Source organism: Heptranchias perlo, chromosome 16 (assembly GCF_035084215.1).
Source record: "Heptranchias perlo isolate sHepPer1 chromosome 16, sHepPer1.hap1, whole genome shotgun sequence".
Taxonomy (NCBI): domain Eukaryota; kingdom Metazoa; phylum Chordata; class Chondrichthyes; order Hexanchiformes; family Hexanchidae; genus Heptranchias; species Heptranchias perlo.
The window spans coordinates 43,749,797-43,767,970 of NC_090340.1; the positions used below are offsets into that span (position 1 = coordinate 43,749,797).

Sequence of the window (18,174 nt, forward strand, 5' to 3'; positions counted from 1 at the left end):
ATATATATAAAACTTTCAGTGCTACAGCAGTAAGAGGGCAGTCTGAGAAGAGGCAAGTAAGCTGGAAACTGAGAACGAACAGGTAAAGAAACTGAGAATTTGCAATTATGCAGCGAATTTCACGATTTCTGGACATCCCAAAGTGTTTCCAAACCAATTAAGTACTTTTGGAGTGTAATCTCTGTTGTAATGAGGGGAGATGCAGCAGCCAATAGCAATGAGATAAATAATTAAATAATCTGTGTTGCTGATGTTAGTTGAGGGATAATTATTGGCTGGGATACCGGGAGAGCTCACATGCAATTCTTTGAATATTGCCTTGGGATCTTTTAAGTTCATCTGAGAGGGCAGACAGGGCCTCAGTTTAATGTCTGATATGAAAGATGGGACCTCCAAGAGTGCAGCACTCCCTCAGTATTGAACTGAAGTATCAGCCTAGTTTAAGTGCTCAAGTCTTTGGAGTGGTGCTTGAATCCACAACCTTCTGTCTGAGGGGAGGCAGACACCCAAATGAATATATATTCTGAATAATTACTTCCAAGTAGTCACAAGGGAAGACACAAGCAACATAACCCTCCCCAAACAGAGAGCCTAACGTAAGTCAATGACTTTAATATAAACGAGACGCAACCAACAGAGTACCCTTTGTCGTCCAGTACTTCCCCGGAGCGGAGAAACTACGCCATGTTCTCCGCAGCCTTCAACATGTCATCAATGAGGACAAACACCTCGCTATGGCCATCCCCACACCTCCACTACTCGCCTTTAAACAGCCACCCAACCTCAAACAGACCATCGTTCGCAGCAAACTACCCAGCTTTCAAGAGAACAGCGTCCACGACGCCACACAACCCTGCCACGGTAACCTCTGCAAGACATGCCAGATCATCGACACAGATACCACCATCACACGAGATGACACCACCCACCAGGTGCATGGTTCATACTCCTGTGACTCGGCCAACGTTGTCTACCTCATACGTTGCAGGAAAGGATGCCCCAGAGCATGGTACATTGGCGAGACCATGCAGACGCTGCGACAACGGATGAACGGACACCGCGCAACAATCGCCAAACAGGAGGGTTCCCTCCCAGTCGGGGAACACTTCAGCAGTCATGGACATTCATCCACCGACCTTCGGGTAAGCGTACTCCAAGGCGGCCTTCGAGACACACGACAACGCAAAATCGTCGAGCAGAAATTGATAGCCAAGTTCCGCACCCATGAGGACGGCCTCAACCGGGACCTTGGGTTCATGTCACGCTACACGTTACCCCACCAGCGAACAAATGTTATCTGTTTTTAATATAATGGGTCATTTGCTGGCTCTCTCTGCCTTCCGGATGTTTCTGCCTCTCTCTCTGTTTTTTTTTTGTCTCTTTTTTTTCTCTGTTTTTTTTCCCTGTTTGTTTTTTTGTGAATGTGTATTCGGGGGTTCTGCAGATGACACCTCTCTGTCTGAACACGGTGATTGCCTTGGCAACGGGCAGTTGCAGAGGCAGTCTGTAAACACCATGTATTATTCAATATGTATAAATGCGTAGGCTTCAAGGAGATCTTGAAACATTTACCTGAGGAAGGAGAAAATCTCCGAAAGCTTGTGAATTTAAAATAAAATTGCTGGACTATAACTTGGTGTTGTAAAATTGTTTACAATTGTCAACCCCAGTCCATCACCGGCATCTCCACATCATGACTACCATCGACACCACAAACTGCCGGCTCACAGTGGAAAGGATATCCAAGAAGATCGCGCATTTAGACACAGACATCAAGTTTTTACAGAGCTGCAAGAAAGCAGACAAGATCCCGAAAGGACTCCAGATCACGAACCCACTCAAGTCCACATACAACTCGGATTACGCTGAGAGACTCTGCCGCCGTACCTCTCGCACACTCCGCAACCATCTCATACACCAACTCTACAGCAGACGCCACAACCTCGAAACCAAGATAGAGTCCATACTCTCAACCTGTACTCAGGACACAGCAGACCAGCTACGTTATACCGCCAAACAGACGAGGCAACGGAACTACGCTGCCTACATGAAAACCAAGAGCAGGAAGCTTGAGAAACTCGGCATCACCACCAGCAACGACCAAGCTTCCCCTGGTACCACGGTTGCAACCACAGGGAAGTCTATTGTCAATTTATCCGACCACACCCTTCAACCAGACGAAATCGAAGTTCTCAGCCGAGGGCTCAATTTCTGCCCCACTACCAAAATGGACCCCACTAGTCTCGCGGCGGACACAGAGGAATTCATCAGGAGAATGAGGCTCCGGGAATTCTACCACAAACCCCAAGATTTCAGCAGCGAACCCAATGAGACAATCGACGATCCGGAACAGCAGACAGAGGGATCCGCGGTACAGCAACCGAAGAGGAAAGAGTCAAACTGGACTCCTCCGGAGGGTCGCTGCCCTCAGCTGGACATGTATGCTCAAGCTGTCAGGAAATGCGTCAATGCCAGATTCATCAGCCGCACTCAGAAGACAGTCCAGAATGTCACCCGAGCACAACGCAACGCCATCAACGCTCTCAAGACCAACCGCAACATCGTCATCAAACCAGCGGACAAAGGAGGAGCCATAGTCATACAGAACAGAACAGACTATTGCAAAGAAGCATACCGACAACTGGACAACCAGGAACACTACAGACGGTTACCCGCAGATCCGACCAAAGAACACACCCACCAGCTCAACAAACTGATCAAGACCTTCGATCCAGACCTTCAAAGCATCCTACGCATTCTCATCCCACGTAATCCCCGCGTGGGAGACTTCTACTGCCTCCCAAAGATACACAAAGCCAACACACCCGGACGTCCCATCGTATCAGGCAACGGAACCCTGTGTGAGAACCTCTCTGGATACATCGAGGGCATCCTGAAACCCATCGTACAGGGAACCCCCAGCTTCTGTCGCGACACTACAGACTTCCTACAAAAACTCAGTACCCACGGACCAGTTGAACCAGGAACACTTCTCACCACGATGGACGTCTCGGCACTATACACCAGTATCCCCCACGATGACGGCATCGCTGCGACAGCATCAATACTCAACACCAACAACAGCCAATCTCCGGAAGCCATCCTACAACTCATCCGCTTCATCCTGGATCACAATGTCTTCACCTTCGATAACCAGTTCTTTACCCAAACACACGGAACAGCCATGGGGACCAAATTCGCACCCCAATACGCCAACATTTTCATGCACAAGTTCGAGCAGGACTTCTTCACTGCACAAGACCTCCAACCAACACTATACACCAGATACATCGACGACATTTTCTTTCTATGGACCCACGGCAAGGAATCACTAAAGAGACTACACGATAACATCAACAAGTTCCATCCCACCATCAAGCTCACCATGGACTACTCCTCAGAATCAGTTTCTTTCTTGGACACACGAATCTCCATCAAAGACGGGCACCTCAGCACCTCACTCTACCGCAAGCCCACGGACAACCTCACGATGCTCCACTTTTCCAGCTTCCACCCTAACCACGTCAAAGAGGCCATCCCCTATGGACAGGCCCTGCGAATACACAGGGTCTGCTCAGACGAGGAGGAACGCGATGGACACCTACAGACGCTGAAAGACGCCCTAGTAAGAACGGGATATGACGCTCGACTCATCGATCGACAGTTCCGACGGGCCACAGCAAAAAATCGCATAGACCTCCTCAGGAGACTAACACGGGACGCAACCAACAGAGTACCCTTTGTCGTCCAGTACTTCCCCGGAGCGGAGAAACTACGCCATGTTCTCCGCAGCCTTCAACATGTCATCAATGAGGACAAACACCTCGCTATGGCCATCCCCACACCTCCACTACTCGCCTTTAAACAGCCACCCAACCTCAAACAGACCATCGTTCGCAGCAAACTACCCAGCTTTCAAGAGAACAGCGTCCACGACGCCACACAACCCTGCCACGGTAACCTCTGCAAGACATGCCAGATCATCGACACAGATACCACCATCACACGAGATGACACCACCCACCAGGTGCATGGTTCATACTCCTGTGACTCGGCCAACGTTGTCTACCTCATACGTTGCAGGAAAGGATGCCCCAGAGCATGGTACATTGGCGAGACCATGCAGACGCTGCGACAACGGATGAACGGACACCGCGCAACAATCGCCAAACAGGAGGGTTCCCTCCCAGTCGGGGAACACTTCAGCAGTCATGGACATTCATCCACCGACCTTCGGGTAAGCGTACTCCAAGGCGGCCTTCGAGACACACGACAACGCAAAATCGTCGAGCAGAAATTGATAGCCAAGTTCCGCACCCATGAGGACGGCCTCAACCGGGACCTTGGGTTCATGTCACGCTACACGTTACCCCACCAGCGAACAAATGTTATCTGTTTTTAATATAATGGGTCATTTGCTGGCTCTCTCTGCCTTCCGGATGTTTCTGCCTCTCTCTCTGTTTTTTTTTGTCTCTTTTTTTTCTCTGTTTTTTTTCCCTGTTTGTTTTTTTGTGAATGTGTATTCGGGGGTTCTGCAGATGACACCTCTCTGTCTGAACACGGTGATTGCCTTGGCAACGGGCAGTTGCAGAGGCAGTCTGTAAACACCATGTATTATTCAATATGTATAAATGCGTAGGCTTCAAGGAGATCTTGAAACATTTACCTGAGGAAGGAGAAAATCTCCGAAAGCTTGTGAATTTAAAATAAAATTGCTGGACTATAACTTGGTGTTGTAAAATTGTTTAATATAAAAGAGATGGAAGTCCGAGACAGTCTAAAAGAGCTCAAAACAAATAAATCCCCAGGGATTGATGGTATTTATCTCGAGTGCTGAGGGACACAGACTAGAGTGCAGATTTGTGAGGCGCTGATTATCATTGAGGGAGTCACTGGACACTGGTGAGGTGCCAGTAGATTGGAAACAGATGAACATGGCGCCCATATTCAAAAAGGGGAATAAAACAAACACAACAACTACAGATCCATTATTCTTCCGTTCTATGTAAAATAATGGAACTGATTATCAGGGGTAAACTTGATTTATACCATAATAACCTAATAAACAGTAGTCAACATGGATTCAGAAGAGCAAGTTCCTACCTGATCAACTTTCTTGATTTCTTTGAGGAAGTAACAACCCATATGGACTGTGGGAGGGCCTACAATGTGATGTACCTATACTTTCACAAACAAGGCTATTAGCTGAATTCAAAACATTAGAAATCAAGGCACACGGGGAGTAGATAAGAAATTGACTGAAGGGTAGAAAAAAAACTCTTTAGACGAGTTATATTGGAGTTAGGGGCAATACTGAGTGGGGTGCCCTAGGGGTCAGTGTCAAACCACTGCTGTTACTGATTTATATAAATATGCATTCAGAAACTCAATACAAGGTGGTCAAATTTGCAGATAATGCCAAACTAGGAGAAGCAGCTCTGAAATTACAGAATGTGTTGGATACAATATGTAAGTGGGCAGAATAATGACATGATATTTAATGCAGATAAATGCACTGCACATAGGAAGAAATATTAAGTGACACAAGTACTTCATGAATGATGTTGAAATAGTTAAGGATGAAACCAAAAGAGACCAATGAGTCTTGGTAAACTCAACGTTCAACATATCCAACCAATGTAAGGAATCTTACAACACCAGGTTATAGTCCAACAATTTTATTTTACAATCACAAGCTTTCGGAGATTGTCTCCTTCGTCAGGTGAGTGAGTGAAAGGTTCTCAAATCGCATATCTTATATTAGGCTGGGACACCATCACACCAATCAAAGGTGTCGTTGGTGTTCAGACAGGTTAGCCACGGAAAACAGTAGGTCCCAGTATGCTGAATACACATTGTGTCAAATCACACAGAGAGAAAGAGACCCAAAAGGCAGAGATAGAGAGAATATTAAAAACAGATAACTTTTTTTTCCCCTTGCTGGTGGGGTTACGTGTAGCGTGACATGAACCCAAGATCCCGGTTGAGGCCGTCCTCATGGGTGCGGAACTTGGCTATCAATTTCTGCTCAACGATTTTGCTTTGTCGTGTGTCTCGAAGGCCGCCTTAGAGAACCTGGAATTTCCAGAGACTGTTATGAATTAAATATCCACCAAAGTTCAGCAGGATCCAACAATTTCTTCAAGGATGATATTTTTTCTTTTCAGTTTCTTTTTCCTTAATCCTTTTCTTCATGGCATTGTATTTTCTTTGTGTATTTTGTAGAATGCTATGCAGATCAGGGAGTGGGCAGGAAGGAAACTTATACTAAATACAGGTTTATTGTATCCAGAAGTCATCTGTACAGATATCATATCATTTGTGCTTTTAAAAGTATGGTGGGGAGGGGAAAGGGATAGAATGTCCATAAGTGGAGCTGATATTGCATCTTCAGAAACCAGATTAAAAGTGGGTTCTAGTGATTAGAATATTAGTACACTGGAGTGTGTAGCCAGAGGGGTAGAAAATAATTGCAAGGGGCCAATAGTGAGTTTGTGTAGAGCAATGTTTCGGCCCTATCTAGAGATGTGTGCAAAGTTCTGTACTACAGTTGAGACGTCCTGGTTTTGTGGTGAACATAAGAAATAGGAGGAGTAGGCCATCCTGCCCCTCGAGCCTGCTGCGCCATTCAACAAGATCATGGCTGATCTTCTACCTCAACGCCATTTTCCTGCACTATCCTCATATTCCTGATGCCTTTAATATCTAGAAATCTATCTATCTCTGTTTTGAATGTACTCAATGACTGAGCCTCCACAGCCCTCTGGGGTAGAGAATTTCAAAAATTCACCACCCTCTGAGTGAAGAAATTTCTCCTCACCTCAGTCCTAAATGGCCTACCCCTTATTCTGAGACTGTGACCTCGGGTTCTAGACTCCCCAGCTAGGAGAAGCATCCTCCCTGTATCTACCCTGTTGAGCCCTGTAAGAATTTTGTATGTGTCAATGAGATCACCTCTTATTCTTCTAAACTCTAGGGAATATAGGCCTAGTCTACTCAATCTCTCCTCATACCACAATCCCGCCATCCCAGGAATCAGTCTGGTGAACCTTCGTTGCACTCCCTCTATGGCAAGTATATCCTTTCTTAAGTAAGGAAACCAAAATTGTACACAATACTCCAGGTGCGGTCTCACCAACGCACTATATAATTGCAGCAAGACATCTTTACTCCTGTACTCAAATCCTCTTGTAATAAAGGCCAACATACCATTTGCCTTCCTAATTGCTTGCAGCACCTGCATGTTAGCTTTCAGTGACTCATGTACAAGGACACCCAGGTCCCTTTGAACATCAACATTTTCCAATCTCTCACCATTTTAAAAAAACTCTGCATTTCTGTTTTTCCTACCAAAGTGGATAACTTCACATTTTTCCACATTATATTCCATCTGCCACGTTCTTGCCCGCTCACTTAGCCTGTCTATATCCCCTTGATGCCTCTTTGCATCCTCCTCACAACTCACATTCCCACCTAGTTTTGTGTCATCAGCAAACTTGGAAATATTACATTTGGTCCCCTCATCCAAATCATTGATATAGATTGTGAATAGCTGGGGCCCAAGCCCCTGATCCCTGCGGTACCCCACTAGTCAACCTGAAAAAGACCCGTTTATTCTTGCTCCCTGTTTTCTGGCTGTTAACCAATTCTCAATCCAGGCCAGTATATTACCCCCAATTCTATGTGCTCTAACTTTGTTCACCAACCTCCTGTGTGGGACCTTTATTGAAAGCCTTCTGAAAATCCAAATACACCACATCCACTGGTTTCCCTCTTATCTATTCTACAAGTTACATCCTCAAAGAGCTCCAGTAGGTTTGTCAAACATGATTTCCCTTTCATAAATCCATGCTGACTCTGCCAAATCCTAAGTGTCCTGTTATCACATCCTTTATAATAGATTCTAGCATTTTCCCTACTACTGATGTCAGGCTAACAGGTCTGTAGTTCCCTGTTTTCTCTCTCCCTCTTTTCTTAAATAGTGGAGTTACATTTGCTACCCTCCAATCTGCAGGAAATGTTCCAGAATCTATAGAATTTTGGAAGATGACAACCAATGCATCCACTATCTCTATTGCCACCTCTTTCAAAACCCTGGGATGTAGATCATCAGGTCCTTGGGATTTATCGACTTTCAGTCCCATGAATTCTATATCCAGAGTAAAAAGGACTCGATGAAAAGATGGAAGATGAGCAGATAGTTTAGAATCAACTGCTTGACAGAGGGTGGTGAACGTGTAGAATAGATCGCTCTGAGAAGTTGTAGGAGAAAGACGCATCGTATTTTTTGAGCTGTGGGACCAGCCTGACAACCACAATGGCCTTTTCCATTCCTGAGCATATTTGTTTCCATGCTATTTCATGTAAATCAGAGGCCCTGTTTTATCTGTAGGCATTCTAGTGAGTTTGATTTGCAGTAATAAACATGTCTCTGTAACTAGTATGTTACAATGGTAACTGGTTATTTTTGTTTTATTCTCAGAGATTGTTATTATGACAATTCTACCACGTGTCCAAGGTGTCCACGGCTGTCAATGAGAAGACAATTTCAAATTGGACCAACGCACCCAGACTGAACCCCAGTCCAAACGAAGGATTGTCAACCGAGAATTTGTGATGCTGATCATTTCATTTCCTGCCAGCTAACTTAAGCTGAGTGGTGTGGGAAGATAATGTAGATGTTAACAATGGAGGTGTTTAATTCCATTATTGGACCAAAAAAGTAGTATAAGCCATTGAGACCTGGATTAAGTGCACGTATAAGAAAATTTAAAATGTCCCTGAATTTGTGAAAGAAGTCTGAGTACAAACAGTCAATGAAGGACTAAAAAGGCAGCTCCTAATCCAAGGAGCAGTTATAGAAATTGAAATGAGAACCTTTGAAAGGTGTTTTCTTAGATCTTTTAATGGTCTATAAAATCCAACCAGCATAATACCAAGAGGAGTGCACTTTTATATACATTTCTTCCTGAGCACTTTCTATTTAAAATGTATTTCAGTTTTGTTATATGTTTAGTCCATCTACATCTGACTGACTGCAGACACATTCACTGTATTTAAATGGATTCCAGGAAAAAGATTCTGGCCTCATGTGAGAGGATTCGTTAAGAAAAAACTTGCAGTAGTATAGCGCCTTATCACATCCTCGGGACAAAGACAAAATGTTAGTAATAGTGCCTTTTTTATTTTCTCTTCACTAGCATCAGTCCAATAATTTGACAAAGGAGGAAACGCTTCCCTAATAACTTGTGCTTTGTTAAATCTACCTTCAGGATTAGTGGGTCAGATGTTTAAATTGGCAAATAGTAAGTATAGATCTGGGCCTGTTAGCATTTCAGATAGCAGCATTAGCAAGTTCTGATTCTTTAGTTCAGAAGCTAGAAACTGTAATGTGAAAGGAAGGGGTGGAGAGTGAGCACAGTGGAATTGTGTTCCATTTGGGAACAGAAGAGCTGATGCTTTAGTGAGCCAGTGTTCCCAACCTACATGTAGGAATGGAGGATGAAAATGCCTTGCAGTGAGTGTGCACCAGTTTAAAAATCTAATCCTGTGCAGCATTAGACTGTAGGCAGTGGTGCATCTGGTAGCAAGCTGTTTAAACATGATTGTCACTGCCATTTGTCATTCTGAAGTCTTTTTTTGTCATTCGGGTGTCTGACACATAGAAAACCCATTACTGAGTCTCCAAAACAAGCTACTAAGAGATCTACACAGGCAATGACTCATCTGGAGAGATACAATCCACTTACCTAAGCATGGAGTTATATGTAGGTTGGCGGACCCCCCCCCCCCCCCACCTACAAAGCATTGGTAAACTTCCTGTTGTTTGTCCAGCCAGGGCCATCTGTTACGGCATTTGCATTTATTTGGACCTGAATTTGAAGAATCCAGTTCCCAGTAATAGGTCTAGCCCTCCAGGGTCTATTAGTGAGCCAGGCTGGCCAGTCAAACATCAACAGTACATTTGAATACTGCTGATCTGCTTGGCTCAGGTATAGGTTCACTGGCACAAAATATTGTTTATTCTGCAGATTGTTACAGTGTTATGATATGAAGTGGACACCTGGATTTTAATTTGTCTTGCTGGAAATGGTAATAAACCAGTAATCTTTTGTTAAATCGAATACTTTGACTTTGTTGGACCTGTCACATTGTTGTTTTTGTTGAAGGAGAAAAAAAACGAATGTAATTGATGTTATATTGTAATTCCCAATGAAATTTGCTAGTTTAATAAAAAAAACTGTACAACATTGATCACTGCTGAACATTCAGAATTGACTTTGGATCAACTGTATTCCTTTGAAATGTGTGGTTATCCTTTTTTGGTAAGTCAGCTAATTAGAAGCTTGAACTAGCAGCCAAGTTTCGATGCTCACCCCTAGTATTTACCCCTTTGTTGCAGCTCTAACCAGTATCTAACCAAGTAAAGGATACTGGTTGTTCAATGGGAAAGAGGGATCTCAAATGATATAACAAATGAGTTGGCTTAGTATACCTGATGAAATAAATACAGTCAGTTCTATGATGATGGCTCTTCTGCCATCTGTGTTGACTTTGACAATCTGATAATATGGGTGGGGGTAAAAATACACTTCTTATTACACTAAATGTTAGATGTTGACACTTACTCCGGTCTGATACTTTTCCTATGAATAGTTAACTAGTACTTGGTAATGTGACAATGTGACTTCTTTTAGATGATGTCTCTTTGAGGAATTATGCAGATATAATCAAAAGCAAAATACTGCGGATGCTGGATATCTGAAATCGGAAATTATGCGGATATAATCATTGAAAACAAGATCAAAAGCAAAATGGAAATCTTTGTCTCTGCATAAAGAGCTTGTTATGATCTATAATCCCTTTCCTGGTCTATTGTTGTGACTTTCTTAATTGTTTTAAGATTATCACAATGGAGGGAAGGGAGGGGAAGTACCTGAAGCACTTATTAGGCCTTGCATAGCTTGATGTGCTGGTTTATCCCCTTATCCTTAACAAACCCTGAGGTAAAATATAACTCTTCAATTACTGTACAATCCTTTCTGAATTCCCACCACCACTACTATATAAAGAATCATGCTGCTAATTGAAGTTTTTGTATCAAAAACTGCATTGTGTTATAGCTAAACATTGTTATGCACTTCCTGAAAAGTTTTAATTTCCTAAGTATTGCCATTCAGATCGCCTCCTAAAGAAATTGTGCTTTCACCATTTTGTGCACTTTTAAAAAAAAATCATTTGTCTTTTTTTAAATTCAAATATAACCTGTTAGTTAACAGAGGCCAACCTGACGAGTGGTCTTTGGGAGGTACATGCAGCAATGTCTCTCTACTCTGCATAAAATCAGGCCAACCTTTTGTTTCCTTCAATCCTTTTGAGTACTAAAGAGGAATATGCATGTGAAAATATATCCATTAAATGAATACAGGCCAGTGACTCTTTAAGTGGGAGGTTGATTATGGCTCTGTATAGTTCTTTCACTTAATGATGTTTGGAATTGAAAAAACTATGGATTTAAAAACAGAAAATGCTGGAAATACACAGCAGGTTGATCAGCATTTGAAAGAGAATGATAAGCTATCGTTTCAGGCTAATTAAAAACAGAAAATGCTGGAAACACTCAGGTCAGGCAGCATCTGTGGAGAAAGCAAAAAGGTTCTTGATTTAGGCCTATGACTCCTTCATTGGATTCTGATGAATGGTCATAGACCTGAAACATTGCCCTAACTAAATTTCTAGCATCTCCAAGATTTTGCTTTTTATTCAAGTTCACTTTTGGGTTAATACTTCTAATGTAATATGATTGAAACATTAGGGTATCTTTCTCTTTTAAATGCTGATCAACCTGCACATTTCTACCACTTACATCATTTTCTTTAAGTCTTGGTATCTAAAAAGGAAAGCTGCAAAAGTATTTGTTTAAAATCTGACCAAAAAGTGAGTGGAAATGTATTTACAGTAGTGGTATTTAGAAAATACAAGTACTTTTCATACAGTAAATTGTTTAGTCCTTGGGACAGGCAGCTTTAAAATATCAACTCTTGAAACTTATTACAGAACAATTTTTTCCCTCTGAAAATGATGACGGTTCTTGGCATGTTTGTTAATTATATATATAATTATGACCAGAGATTGATTGAGATATATATATATATTCATAATCCCTGGTAGTTTTAATGTAATTTAGTTTGCATAATCGAAAAGAATACTGTTGTATACTGTCCACTAAGGTCAACTCGTGACATCTTGTGCTATTCCTTTTTAAATATACTGTATATGGTGCTTAAATTACACTGACCATTTCTTGTAATGTGCAGATTAAATATTTAATAAATTTATTATATTTCAGGGTTTGTTCATTTTTTTCATTGGACCTCTGTTCAAAATTCTGGCCACTTGATATATTACCCAATTCAAATGAAAGCTGAAATGTTTGATCACTGTGCAGTTGTGACTGTGTAGAATCTCATTTAAATATCACATTGCCTGTCAAAATATAAATCACAGTATTAGTGACTGAATGTTTAAATAATGCTAATGTATAAGCTTGCATGGTTACATGGTTGGGCTGACATTTCTTGGTTAAGGTATCTTAATAAGCAGGAAGCTATATTTGTTAATGTGAACTACAACATTTACATAGCACCTTTAACAGAAAAAAAATGTTCACAGAAACATAAAGAAATAAACAGACACCAAGCCAAAAAAGGAGAAATGAGGAGGGTTTGTCAGGTACGTATTAAAGAAGGTCTTTTAATGGAGGAGAGAGAGGTGAGCAGTTGGAGGGCTGTAAGAAGGGAATTGCAGCATATGATTAGCAGATGGCTAAAGATATGGCCAACAATGGTGGAGAATACACATGAGGCAGGTGTAAGAGAAACCTAGGGGGTGATTTTAAACCCCAAGAACAGGTGCGTTGGGGGCGGGTGAGAGTTGAAAATAGTTGTTTTTTGGGTCGTGACCACAACCCGGCTTTATTTCCGGATTTAACGTCCGCGCATAAAAGTACAGGCTTCCTACTGGCAATGCGAAGTCCTAAAATTTTGCAGTTGTGACCCAAAAATACAACTATTTTCAACTTCCACCTGCCCCCAACCCACCCGTTCTTAGGGTTTAAAATCACCCCCTACAGTGGGAGGGGGTGGTTGTAGCACAGATGGGAATTGCAGAGAGAGTGTTGAGGCCATAAATGGATTTAAGCTCAAGGATGAAAATTTTAAATTTCAGGCACTGGCGATCGGGAGCTAATGTAGGGCAACAAAAGCTGGGGTGATGGGTGAGCAGGACTTAGTGTAGAATAGGACACAGGCACCAGGGATATTTCAGATAAGCTGAAGTTTATTAAGGATGGATGACAGAACCAACCAGGAGAACTTTGGAGTAATCAAGTCTGCAGTCGGCAAAGGCATGAATGGGATGAGCGAGAGGCAGAGATAGAAGATTATTACAGAGATGGAAGCAGGTGGTTGTGATGGGGAGAATTTTTTTTCTATTCATTCTCCGGATGTGGGTGACACTGGCGAGGCTGGCATTTATTGCCCATCTCTAGTTGCCCTGAGAAGGTGATGATGGGCCGCCGCCTTGAACCGCTGCAGTCGGTATGGTGAAGGTGCTCCCACAATGCCGTTAGGTAGGGAGTTCCAGGTTTTTGACCCAGCAAGGCTGAAGGATTGGTAATAAATATCTAAATTAGGGTAGTGTGTGATTTGGAGGTGATGGCATTCCCATCGCCCCCAAGTTTTGGGGGAATATTATTATTATACAGCTGGAATTCAGGTGAGTTGGGAACAGGTTACAAATCTATTCAACAATGCTGAATGTTATAGGGACCTGATGGGAAGGAACTTGTGTATATTCAGAATGTGCGTACAGATGTGTGTGTCTCCATACTCAAATGTCCTTCATGTGAGTTCTTTTTTGGAGAATCTGCATGAACTCGGATAGTAAAAATTTGATTTAGAAACTGAAATGGGTAAAACCATTTGAACATTAAGGGGAGGCGGGGAGTGCGTTGCCGGGGGTGGGGGGGATTCCAGAAATCCCAGGATGGCGGTGAAATTGCTGAATTTAACAGCAGGACCTCACTATCATTTTTTAATTCTGTTTCCAGCCCAACGGCTGGCCGGCTGCCAGGCAGGTAAGCCAGTGGTAGAAGGCTGCAGCCGGGGAACATTGGGAATGGTCCCTGGCAACCGGGAAAGATCTGGGGTTGGTGGGGGGTGAGTTGGACCATCAATTGTAAGGGTGGGGAGACCGGGAGAGGCGGCGGGGTGGTTGGACTAGCAATCGGGAGGGAGAGGGGAAAGGCTTGGGATCGTGGATTTGGTGAGGGTGGGCGGGGGGGGGGGTCGGCCGATCATGGTAGAAGATTTGCTTGAAGGACCAGTGAGAGCACTTCTGCTCCGGACTCATGAGCAGTGTAATAAAAAGCACTCACCTGCTTGATCCGGCTCCTCCCATCTCCATTTTGCTGCCAGGTTTCCCGAGCCCTGGGAAACCTGGCCGGCAGCCATTAAAATTTAAATCAGGCTCCCAACTGCACTGTGGGGTTGGGGTTCGGGTTACACAATTTTTAATTTTTTAAATGTTGTTTGGCGGGGAGGGGTTTAAAATTCCAACCTAAATGTTTGACATTGAGATCCATGCTTTGTAAAGAGTCTGAGCGTTTATTGAGAATGCTTCGAAATAAGGGAGCAAATAGGACCTGAAAGAGGAAGAACAATAGTTGGCAATGAATCTTGTACTTTGCCCTCACCTTGAAGTGATATTTCTTTTTTAAAAATCACCTTCAGCAGTCCCACAGTATGGTTAAGCTGCAATGTTAAATGTAACTAACTTGCACAGAGAATCGATTACCCTGACATGTTGTTGCCTTTGAGTTATAAGGACAGACCATGACCGGAAGCTGACCCAGCACCCTCATTAATATATATATTAGAAACCTAATAAATTATTAGAAATCAAACAGACCACTTGAGCAAGGGCCTTCTATTTCTAACCTACTAGGAACCTGACAAATACATCATAGCTTCCCAGGCTGAGGGTAAACGGGCTTTCTGGATCTAGACTTTTTTTTGAATGCTACATTACTGAGATGTTAGAAGATGGTTATAGCTGTCAAGTGGTAATTTGAATTCCTCAGAGAGGAAAGGAGAAAACCAATTACTTCCTCATTCTGCTCTGCTGAAGAATGGGAATCGCTAAATAGCATATCTCCTTGATAGCGTGCGCAAAATCAGGCAGTCTATGGAGTATCTCAGAATTAAATCCATACCTTTTGCTTTTTGGCTTACCTAGTATTGATGCATCAGTTCAATATGTTACAGTTACCAAAACATAAATTTAATTCATAAGATGATATAAAAATAAACTGGGGAGGCTGTCTTACTAACTGCAAACATTTTCCCAGCACGGTAATGATATATCTTCAAAGTCCTTTGCATTCTTCAATTCTCAAGTTCATCCTAACATGTTCCTGCATAACAGTGACTGCATTTCAACAAGTATTTCAATGTATGTGAAGCACTTTGGGACATTGGGAGAAATGATAATGTACAATAAAAATGCACATTATTTTTGATTGATGGTATTAGTTTGACGCAGTGGCCAAACGTTCAAACCATATGGCAATACTGGGGCATATAGTCTAGGCTGGTGCTGCAGTGAGGTACTGGAGGAGTGTTGCATTGTCAGAGGTGTGACCTTTCAGATGAATTGTTAAACTAAAATTGTCTGCCTGTTCAGGTGGGCACTATTTGAAGAAGAGCTGAGGAGTTCTCCCAGGGTTTTGGCCAACATTTATTCCTCCAACACCACCAAAACAGATGAACTAATTTAAAATAAAAACAGAAAATGCTGGAAATATTGAGTGGTTCCAGCATTTTCTGTTTTTATTTCAGATTTCCAGCATCTGCAGTATTTTGCTTTTATTTTAGATTTTTAAATTTGCTGTTGGGGGATTTTATTGTATAGAAAAGTGGCTGATCTTTGCTTTTTTTTAAAATTTAGAAATATAGCCCCAATTCTTGACTCTCATACAACAGAATGGTCGCCTATAATTTGCAGAGCAGACCTGACACACACAGTAACAGAGGCTCTGATTTCAATGAACACAGTTATTTCCAGAACTGCAGTCCCGGAACATACCAGCAGGCAGAACGTTTTTCCATCCGGAGCGCATTAATTAAAGGACTGGGGACCTAATTGGAGGAACCCTTGCAACTTGCCGTTGTTGTGCTCTTTAAACTGTTTCAAAACACAAACTTTACAGAAGGAAAAATAGGGACGGGAAAGTTTGTCACTTTACGTCTGAATAAATCTAATTTTATTTTAAAGCTAAAGTGGATCGTCAAATAACGTTGCGAGCTTGATGTCCGTGGTCGCGGCGGGAGGCGGGCAGCCTTTCCAATGAGCTGCGGCCTGACATTGAGGCGTGGAGCGGAGGCCATGGCGCTCGCGTTGAGGCTGCTGTCCGGCTGGTCGCGCCTCTTCACCCGGGGCCGGGGACTGTGGGGCGGAGTAAGGCCGGGGCAGCGCGGCTGCTGGCGGGTGAGAAGGGGACCTGGGGGTGTGTGTCCTGTTGTAGCTGCTCCTCCGAGTAACAACCAAGATGATTGAAAAGTGTCATTGTGTGAATTTATTCCGTGTGCCCTGTTGTTCAAGTGGATGTGCCGAGATGATGAACCTTACGGGTTCCAGTAACTTACAGTCCTGTCATGAACAACAACAACAACTTGCATTTATATAGCGCCTTTAAGGTAGTTAAAACGTCCCAATGCGCTTCACAGGAGCGATTATCAAACAAAATTTGACACCGAGCCACATGAGGAAATGTTAGGACAGGGGAAAAGAGATAGGGTTTTAAGGAGCATCTTAAGGAAGGAGAGAGAGGCAGAGAGGTTTAGGGAGGATATTCCAGAGCTCAGGGCCTAGGCAGCTGAAGGCACGGCCGCCAGTGGTGGAGCGATTAAAATCGGGGATGTGCAAGAGGCCAGAATTAGAGCAGCGCAGACAGCTCGGAGGGTTGTAGGGCTGGAGGAAGTTACAGGGCTAGGGAGAGGCAAGGCCGTGGAGGGATTTGAAAACAAGGATGAGAAATTTAAAATCCGAGGTGTTGCTGGACTGGGAGCCAATGTAGTCAGCGAGCACAGGCGTGATGGGTGAACGGGACTTGGTGCGAGTGTTGGATGAGCTCGAGTTTATGGAGGGCGGAAGATGGGAGGCCGGCCAGGAGAGCATTCCATTAGTCAAGGCGAGAGGTAACAAAGGCATGGATGAGGGTTTCAGCGGCAGACGAGCTGAGGCAGGGGCGGAGACGGATGATGTTACGGAGGTGGATGTAGGTGAACTTGGTGATGGAGATGGTATGGGGTCGGAAGCTCAGCTCAGGGTCAAATCGGTCAAGGTGGTTGCAAACAGTGTGGTGCAGCCTCAGGCAGTGGCCAGGGAGAGAGTTGGAATTTATGGCTGGGTCCGACGACACTGGCTTTGGTCTTCCCAATATTTAATTGGAGGATATTTCTGCTTATCTAATAATGAATGTCGGACAAGATACGTAACACGTCGTAGGTGGTGGTGAGGTAGAGCTGGGTGTTGTCAGCGTATATGTGGAACCTGACATATTTTTGGATGATTTCGCTGTGGGGCAGCATGTAGATGAGAAATAGGAGGGGACCAAGGATAGATCTTTGGGGGACTACAGACGTAATGGTCCGGGAGCAGGAAGAGAAGCCATTGCAGAAGATTCTCTGGCTACAACTCGATAGATAAGAATGGAACCAGGCGAGGACAGTCCCACCCATACGGACAAAAAGAGAAGCATTAGAGGAGGGTGGTGTGGTCATCCTTGTCAAAGGCTGCAGACAGGTTGAGAAGGATGAGGAGGGATAGTTTACCATGGTCACAGGCACATAGGATGTCATTTGTGACTTTCATTTCTGTGGCAGGGACGGAAACCTGATTGGAGGGATTCAAACATGGAGTTGCTGGAAAGCTGGACACGGATTTGGAGAGGAAAGGGCGGTTGGTGATGGGGCGGTAGTTTGCAAGGACAGAGGGGTCAAGGGTGGTTTTTTTGAGGGGGCGGTGATGACGGCAGATTTGAAGGGGAGGAGGACAGTACCTGAGGAGAGGGGCCCATTAATAATATTAGCTAACATAGGGGCCAGGAAGGGA

At 43.6% G+C, this 18,174-nt stretch overlaps 2 protein-coding genes across 3 annotated transcripts in view; both read left to right on the plus strand.

The window, feature by feature from the left end:
* Positions 1-12,348, plus strand: part of def8 (differentially expressed in FDCP 8 homolog) — a 51,453-nt gene extending 39,105 nt beyond the window's left edge. The window contains exon 12 of the mRNA XM_067998033.1: positions 8,483-12,348. Within this exon, the coding sequence (XP_067854134.1) occupies positions 8,483-8,576 (94 nt within the window). The 3' untranslated portion in view covers positions 8,577-12,348. The remainder of the gene's footprint in view (positions 1-8,482) is intronic.
* Positions 12,349-16,195: 3,847 nt separating this feature from the next.
* The window catches only part of LOC137333723 (mitochondrial inner membrane m-AAA protease component AFG3L2-like), a 47,830-nt gene continuing 45,851 nt past the window's right edge, over positions 16,196-18,174 (plus strand). For both annotated transcript variants that reach the window (XM_067998035.1, XM_067998036.1), the window contains exon 1: positions 16,196-16,548. In XM_067998035.1, the coding sequence (XP_067854136.1) occupies positions 16,408-16,548 (141 nt within the window). In that variant the 5' untranslated portion in view covers positions 16,196-16,407. The remainder of the gene's footprint in view (positions 16,549-18,174) is intronic.